This window comes from Engraulis encrasicolus, chromosome 4 (assembly GCF_034702125.1).
Source record: "Engraulis encrasicolus isolate BLACKSEA-1 chromosome 4, IST_EnEncr_1.0, whole genome shotgun sequence".
NCBI lineage: Eukaryota > Metazoa > Chordata > Actinopteri > Clupeiformes > Engraulidae > Engraulis > Engraulis encrasicolus.
In genome coordinates this window covers 26,805,049-26,814,136 of record NC_085860.1, presented here as the reverse complement: position 1 = coordinate 26,814,136, position 9,088 = coordinate 26,805,049, and the positions used below count along the sequence as shown (strand labels likewise).

Genomic DNA, 9,088 nt, shown 5'->3' with positions numbered 1-9,088 from the left:
CTACTGCTGAGCTAACTCATAATGATCTAAAGAGGACATTTATGAACTTTTAAAGGTGCACTGTGTACGATTTTTAGATGTTTATTTCCAGAATTCATGCTGCCCATTCACAAATGTTACCCTTTTCAAGAATAGACCCTATAGGGCCTAGTCTACCATCATCGTCAAATTCTAAGCAGTCATTATGACCCGGAAAATTGCACTTTTCATACACGGAAAGGGATCTTCTCCATTGTCAGCCATTTAGAATTTCCAGAAATTCACATTTTTAGCTGCAAAAAGTATTGTTCTTTGGTCATACTAGTCTAGTAAATTTTAGTCCATTATTTCGCAAATATTCGTGAAAAGGTTCAATTTGATAGTAGACAGCTCCATTTCAATGAGCAGCATATTTGCAATTCTTACTCAGTCTGACCAGACCACCAGTAGGGATGGGATTTTGGGAACTTCCCGTTTCTTTGCAAGGCAAATGGTGTCCATATTCTTTGTTAAAAATATGGTGTACAACATATTTTTGGTTAAAGGAAAAGTAACTGCATAATACTTTTAAGTGAGCAAATATTGTCTTCAAAATTCATCTGAATACTTAAGTTGAATCTCTTAGCACAATAAAACAATTTCTAAATATTTTTTATTATATTTTTTTATTAAAATAATAATTTGTTTAATTCCCATATTCAGGTGTCAAAGGAATGTCATCCAAAATGGACATAGTGAAATATTCAGTTTTATTACTATTCTGCATGAATGAGAATGGTCACAGATACATTCAATTTCAGACATAAACCAATAAAACATTTTAAAAGTATATATTTTTTATTAATTATTGATTATTATGCATTTTCATCCAGATTGATTGAGAGCAATTCAGGTAAAATTTCAACATATGACGTTCCAGTGTCCCCTGTAATCGACACATTTCTTTCACACATATCTTTAAAATAAAAACTTTTCTAACAACATTTTTTTGGGAATATCTTCAGTACCCCTCAAAGAATTGGGGAAGTTAAAAAATCTAAATTATGTACACAAACATTCAGGGCAGTCAGATATTTGAGTTATCTCAACAAAAAGGCTGTGTTAAAAAAAACAAAAAAAACTTTTCAGCTGCAGTTCACTCAACCTAAATCCAGAAGTTGAGACAACAAAATGGGAAATATTTTTTATAAAGTATAGGTCGACCCCCACAAACCAGGCAGCAATTTATTGTAGGGCTACATACATACACCCAACATTGGCCTATATACGTACCTACATAGGCTATGTGAAATACTGTAACATGTCCTTCCCAATGCACACTGGATGCATATTTTTGCGGCCTCAAAATTGTGACAGACCCATACCCAAAAAAGATTTTACCCAATAGCCATTTCATTACTAATGTGTTTAATGAGGCTATGTATGTAAAGCTGGGTTATATGGTTGTGTGTATGCACTTGGATATAAGGTGTGTGAGGTTTTATGCACTTTTTACATTTCCCTGAGGGATACAATCAGATTTTTTGTTAAAAATCTATTGCTACCTTGGCCCTGAACAAGGCCGTCATCAGAGATAGTAAGATTCTCTCTGCCGTTATACCTGGTGTTATGACAAGTAAAGCTTTTCTATACTAGTCCATTTCATTTTCATGGATGGTTCCAAATTTAGTCAACTGGTGCTGTTTTTTTATTGACGTATTTATCCGTTTTTGACATTTCATTTTAACCCCCTCCAGTGTAAAAATTCAGATAGGTTGAGATCACAAATAGACACAGTCCAGTGTGTATATAAAGTTCAGTTTAAAACAAATGTCCCTGTGGTCCTCAGGGCCTTCTTCTGACAGACGTTCTCTGTAGCACCTCTCCACTGAACTGATAGGTCAGCTTTTTCTTGATCTTCTGAATCTCCCCTGTTTTCCCATAATTCCTCAGTGCGCGGGCCATCTTCTGGTACGTCATGGTCTTGCGGTTGCCCTTCTGGACGCCCCAGTGGTACGCCAGCGTGTCCTTGTGCTTGGAGGAGAACTGGAAGACCCCTTGCTCCTGGTCCACCCACCAGATGCTGTCCTTCATGTCGCCCGTCCGCAGCAAGTCCAGCAGGAACTGGTACAGACGCACTTTCTTGTTGTTACCTGCAAGAGAAAATATATTAATGATTTTTTAGCTTTTCAAATTCTTGCAAATCGTAGGTTCTTAGCACAGACTCTTTGCTGTAAAGTATCAACTACGCCATAACAACGTTGCTGTGACATACTGAGAGTAATAGATTAAAACTCGGTCATTATCATTGAGCTGATAATAAGGGTATAATAGGCTCTGTGCAATGGACTGTTTCACTGTTTTTATTTTCTTTTTTTTGACTGAATTGTGTATTTCACCACATAAGGAAGAAAAAATGGCAGAGCTTTCTGTCTTTGCTTAAAACACAGGTTATATATCCACAATAGACGATCACTTTTGTGCATGCAATCTGTGTGTTCAGGATTGGAATATGTAACCTGCAGGGCTTTTACTTTTTGAATCTGTGATTGTCCACCTCTGTTCTGCTCTCACAGTTTCACTGTATCATAATAATCCCCACGTTTATCAACCATCAACCTTTTCAGAACGGTTTCCAGTGCAGTTTGAGGACTTACTGTATCGAGACTGGTAGTGTTGGGCATGGTGAGGATCCAGATGATCTTCCTCTGCATCCGACACTTCTAATGGCGGGCTTTGGTCACCCGTGTCCTCCTCATGGGAGCTGTACTGGGCTGCAGGTGAGCACTGGTAGTAAAAGCACTGTCAAAAGAAACAGCACAAACACCCCATTGGTTACACCTATAACAGTGTGCAGTGCTACCTGTTCCTTGGTACACTGTATTTTGTTTGTAACCATGTGATGCCTTCGCTGTAATGTTTACACTAAGGTAAGGTTCATTATTAAACTTGCAAATTTTTGCCATAAAAATATCATATTTTGCTATTAAAACAACTAATTAATATGAATCTTGTATTATTTGAAAGAGGTATGAAAGCAAAAACAATTGCAGACATCTATACTAAAACAGTAAAGTCAAAGGATTCTTCACAGCAAGCCAAGATAACTTTTTAACCCAAAGAAGCACAAAGAAGTATTCTCATAAATGACGGTGCATGTCCATGCCCTTCTTGTAAACACCCAGATCTCCATAAGTGGTTTCCAGAAAAGAGGAAGTACTATGTTGTTTGTGATCACTGGATGCTGTAACAAATACATTTATATCTCAAATCAAAACTAAATAGATTTTGTGCTGTGAGCGAAACTAATCGAAGTTATCACAGAATAATCAAAGTTTTCGGCAGAATGTGCAAGTTGCATGCTACTTAATGATTCAGAAAACAGTATTGGTTTATCTAAAAGCTAACATTTAGTCTTTAAAGGGGATAACTTCATAATCTATGATTAACTTAATATGCCCCCAGGTCTACTTGTGGCCTGTTTTCTTGTAGGTAGCCACACATTTCTCTCCAACAGAGATGACTTGCCCATTCAAAATGACTTAGTATGGTGGTTACAGTACATGCTACAAATTGTAAAATGACCTCCAAAAGTTAAATGATGGAAACATATCATATACACATAATTTCAAGGTTAATGGATTTTTTTTGTTACGATAATTGTTGATTGGACTCAGATTTGTTGTCTTTACTATTTATTTGCTGTTGTATACTGTATGTCCTTATTTGGCCCTCTGATGTTGTCCAATGAGTCAAATCAAAGTCGATAGTGAAAGGAAATCTCAGTGGCCCCTGTGGTCAAGCTAGTATGGAGCCCAAAGCCAGTTCTGGATATAGCATGTGAACAACATGTGCTTCCATTCTTTGAACTGCACTTGCTCTTAATCTGCTATGCAATATTTGGGTTGCAACTGCTTAATTAGCTTTAATCATCACACTGTACTTGAATAGCCCCTCCCTAGTAGTGACACCCAACACTAGTACATCTGCCCTAACCACAGCCTACTCAATCTAACCTAATCATATTATCAGTGACTGTTAAGTATAATGAGAATGATTGTTTCTCTTATACACCATGATGAGCATCAGGGCTTCAGAATTTCAATGCATGCATACAGTACGGCCAGGTACTAAATCCAATGAGCAGAATTCTTCATTTTTACGTTTTCCTCCCAATGCTTTCTCAGTGATTTAGAATTCAGATTAGACAATTGACGCCTTCGTATATATAGCAGGTGCTGCTTATGCGGTAACCATCTGTTGCTTAGGAGGTCTTACCTGTGAAGAAACGTCCACAGAATGTCTATCAAACACAGGGTCTACGGAGTGGTGTGGAGATTTAACCTCGCCATAATAAATCGGAGCAGTGCTGAGCTCAGTCAGGTAGCTGCCATTGGGAACCTCACCCTCATGGTGGTGGAGGAGAGCAGGGTGGCACTCCCACCCATTCTGGACTGAGAGAGAGAGAGAGAGAGAGGGAGGGAGGGAACTCGATGAGAGATCTTGAGTGTATATGATCCTTAGCAATGGTGGGGTGGCATCCACGCCAATGTCTTTTTCTGAGCGTTTTGCTCGATGCGTAATTCCAAAAACAGTATGGCGAAAAGGAAGAAAGGAGTCATACACAAGAGCTGAATGCAAAATCAAAACTGTTTTAAACAAAGCTGAATAAAGTAAATAACACCGAGAGGCAAGGGACAAACGTTTCAGGTCTAGCCCATCATGAGTGTTCCCAGTTTGGATTTTGCATTCAGCTCTTGTGTGTACATGATCCTTAACCATACCTGCCTTTATGCCTTTATGCTTACATATGAAGATGTATAACACATGTCAAATATATAATAAATATTGATTTGTAGCTTATTTTTCTGTGGCGTGGACCTACCTCCATGGCTGTATTCCTCTGGGATGAGGTAGGAATAAAACTCATTGGTGGGATTATAAGTATCAGGGTCATAGGACAGGATGCCTGAAGTCTACAAGAACAACACACACACACACACACACACACACACACACACACACACACACACACACACACACACACACACACACACACACACACACACACACACACACACACACACACACACACTGCACCATTAACAGTCACCGCAAACCCACTGATTGATCGTTTTAGTTTTAACCGTGAAGCTGCCACTGGATGTCAAGAGAGCAATAAATATAACAATAAATAAACAATATAATGGATATAACAATGACACCATATGAGCACTAACAGTGCAGTATATTATTAAATGAAAGATAGGAATTAAACACTTTAAAATTGTTTTCGTATTGTAACAGCTTAAGGCACTTACAGATGTGATAACACTGCTTTCCATTGTGTTCTTCAAAGATGCTTGTTCTTCAATGGGTGTAAAAATCCTTCAAAATAATGAGTGTGTCTTGCTGATATCATGAGCATAAAGACTTAGAGCACGGTCACACAGGAAGACCACATAGTTTCTGTGCTGAGCTGACACGCCAGTTGTCAGAAGGGCTGGGGTGTTAAGTGGTGACGCCGCAGCGGTCATGTCACTTTGGTGATGGCCCAGGTCATGTGATCAATCTATCAGACTACTACACGACGGAGTCAGATAGTCCAAGTGTCTTGGACAACTTTGCAAAACATGGTTGATATATCCATATTCATTCATAGCACAGCATGTGTAAGTTTAGCCTATAATTAAGCATCAGATGTAATGGCCATTATATTAGTAATTCAGTACACAAAGTGAAGTGAAGTACACAAACACTAGTGCTATTACTATACCTGTAATGATATTTTTTAAAAAAAAAACTTTGTAGAGCTACCCTAAATCTATTATGTGGAACTCAAGTATAAAGACTTTAACTGTCATGCAAACAATTCAGAAATCCATCATTGTTGGCGGGGGACAAAGAACCTTGCAAAAGTGAAGTATGGAAAGTGCCTTGTTCCTGTTTTTCATCTAACCAAAGGTCTGGGTCATCACCATTAGGGAAGTGCTCAGTTTCAGTATCCATGTGGCTACATGACCCTACAAACAAAAGCAGTCTCGGAAAGTTCTCCTGTATTAAATTCAAATTATTTTATTAAAGGGATATAAGCCTTTGAGATGGGACAACACATTCTTGAGGGGGTCCCAACACCAAAACACATACACTCTCTCTCTCACACACACACACACACACACACACACACACACACACACACACACACACACACACACACACACACACACACACACACACACACACACACACACACACACACACACACACACACGCACACACAAAACATCTCTACTACCAAGTACCCTTACCTGTCCCATCTGTACCTAAATAGATTCACATTGTAAATAAAAACACAACATTCTGTAGCACAATATATAGCCTATTAAATAATACAGGACAAAACCACAATTACAAAGTAGTGAATAAAAAAGTGAATGAAAAAGTATGCATGTACAGTCTGCAAGCCCACATGCACATTCTGTGCAAATTCATTTCAGCTTTGTAAAATGAAATAAAAAATAAAATTCAAAGAAAAAGATACACCAGAAAAACATTTGCAATGATCGCACGCGCACACACACACTCACTCACACACACACACACACACACACACACACACACACACACACACACACACACACACACACACACACACACACACACACACACACACACACACACACACACACACACACACACCAGATTCCAGATTCCAGATTCCAATTCCTGATAGATCAAATGGTCATGTCTCGTGCACATTCACAGCGACAGGGCTCATTAGCATGTTTACTGGTCAATGTCAAATATGCATTTTAAATAGGTCAATGTCCAATCCGATTTCTTAGAGTATTTTTTTTTACACCTAGTCCTCTTTAAGTGAGCCAAACTCAGTCAGTCCAAGAGGACCAGAAAGTGAACCGACAGCAAAAGGACTCAGTTCTGTTTTTGTTCATGTTGTGAGTGTAGGACGGAAAGAAGCGTCTTCTCTGGTCCCGTTATGCTTTTATGGTGTGTCAGTCCTCTTTATGATTACACCCGATCCTCTAGAGCAGTGGATCTTAACCTTTTTTTCTTAATGCACCCCTTTACCTGTGCCGAAGAGAAGTTGCGCACCCCCAACCCAAACTTCTACATGTGTATACATACTAAAAATGATTTTAAGTGATTAATTGCAATAAGTCTTGCTTGGTACATTAATCAATACCTTAATGACTTCAAATGGGGACCAAACATGTTTTAATTTTGTCTTAAATTGGACTAAATATGATGTGCTCAACCAAAAATTTGGTCGCAACCTCAACATAATCAAAATCCCGCGCACCCCATGAAATCTCAGGCGCACCCCCAGGGGGTGCCCGCACCCCAGGTTAAGAACCACTGCTCTAGAGTTCTCCTCAAATGATTACACCTAGTCAGGGGTGTGTTTTTCTCGAAAGTGTAGTTGTTAGCCAGTTAGCAACTTCGGTAGTTGCAAATGGGAAATTGCATTGCAAACAGCAAAGTAGCTAATGAAGTTAGCAACTATGGTTTCAAGAAATGCACCCTAGAATTGTAACCCCTGCTACAGTATGTGTGCGTTATTGTGCAGGAATCTGATGTGACATGATATATACTCCACCCCTTTTCAATCTTATCATTTTCACATTTTCTGTGAGGCATCCTTGCTCAGAATGAAACCAGGAGCCATATCCATTTATAGTTCACTCTGATACTATAGTCAGCAGACAGTTACTGTAAAGCTGGTTATATTTATGCTCCCCAGTGTGTGTGTGTATGTGTGTGTGTGTGTTTGTGCACACACGTTTGTGTGGGTGTGTGTGCGTGCGTTTCCTGCACTCATACATCATCGATTATTAGGGAGGGGGGGCTCAAAATTGGTCTTTGCCCAGGGCCTCAGATTTCCTAAAACCGCCTAGAGCTAGTGGATTCAGTGATCAGCAATACAGCAGCTTTTCCTGCATGTCTGCAGTACGGACACCCAAGAGTGGAGCTCCTGATCGGTGGTCTGTCTTTCAGCTCTTGAAGGGCCTTCCCAGAAGCCTTCAGAAGCCACTCTGTGACTGATGCGGTTGCAAGCAGTGACTGCCCATCTTTGATCAGCTGATACACTGATCTCCTTGCGCTCTCTCTCTCTCTCTCTCTCTCTCTCTCTCTCTCTCTCTCTCTCTCTCTCTCTCACACACACACACACACACAGTCCATTTTAAAATTTGAAATAGTTTCTTTCACTTTACTCCCATGATCTCTGCCTTCACGCGCACACAGACACACACACACACCGAACCACACCGGTCAGATAACAGATTTAGCTTAATGTGAGAAACAAATGTGAGAAGAAAAGACTTCTGTGAAACAGTTCTCTCTTACTCAACTTCAGTTTCGCTTTTTATATCTCTGTCTTGTTCACAGATGCACGAGAGAGAGAGAGAGAGAGAGAGAGAGAGAGAGAGAGAGAGACAGAGAGAGAGAGAGAGAGAGAGAGAGAGAGAGAGAGACAGAGAGAGACAGAGAGAGACAGAGAGAGAGAGAGTTTCAACAATTGTATGAGTCAGCTTGTGCAGGTCAAACAGTAGTGCTTGTGGCGCCATCTGCTGTTGAAATTGAGCATGTAGAGGGATTATCAGAATGTTGATAACAAACCTACAACACAGACTAGACCTACATTTTTTACAGACCATGTCCATGGGTGGCTTTACCTTACATGTTTCATGTAATGAAGAGAAGCAGCGCAATCAGGCTCTGGGTTGTGGAGAGTTTTATTTTTATTGTTTGTTTTTTTATTGGGGGGAATGAGGGGACACAGGCACACTGGCACACCCTGCTGTATCCCTATTACAGCCGTTGGTTTTTTTGTTTTGTTTTTTTTTTTATCATAAAATGTGTAGCATGCAAGGGTTTTCTTCATCATGATGTAGTTTTTTTGTTTGTTTTTTCGGTAAATTAACCAATTAAGCACAGAATATTTAGCAAAAGTTTGGATTTGTTTAATAGGCTAAAGGCTAAATCTTAAATAAAATAATATTATGTGTAGGCCTATCTTCGCATTTTGCATAGGCAGGCTTTTTTTTTTTTTTTTTTTTACATCGCATAATGTAAAAAGGCTCTAAAGGCATCCAAATGGGTTTGCATG

General features: G+C 39.4%; 1 protein-coding gene across 1 annotated transcript; it reads right to left on the bottom strand.

The window, feature by feature from the left end:
* Nucleotides 1-841: 841 nt before the first annotated feature.
* On the bottom strand, nucleotides 842-5,449 carry spi1a (Spi-1 proto-oncogene a). Its single transcript, XM_063196090.1, has 5 exons — nucleotides 5,280-5,449; nucleotides 4,844-4,934; nucleotides 4,237-4,412; nucleotides 2,616-2,760; nucleotides 842-2,111 (listed from the first exon to the last, which is right to left on the bottom strand). Exons 1-5 carry the CDS (start codon nucleotides 5,301-5,303, stop codon nucleotides 1,804-1,806), a joined length of 744 nt encoding a protein of 247 aa, XP_063052160.1. The 5' UTR covers nucleotides 5,304-5,449; the 3' UTR covers nucleotides 842-1,803.
* Between the last annotated feature and the right edge of the window lie 3,639 nt (nucleotides 5,450-9,088).

Excerpts from the sequence above, each read along its gene's own strand:
- spi1a (XM_063196090.1), bottom strand. The coding sequence starts at position 5,303 with ATGGAAAGCAGTGTTATCACATCT. Across the intron at positions 4,935-5,279 it reads AAAGCAGTGTTATCACATCT|ACTTCAGGCATCCTGTCCTA; the intron begins GTAAGTGCCTTA and ends TTGTTCTTGTAG. Across the intron at positions 4,413-4,843 it reads AGAGGAATACAGCCATGGAG|TCCAGAATGGGTGGGAGTGC; the intron begins GTAGGTCCACGC and ends TCTCTCTCTCAG.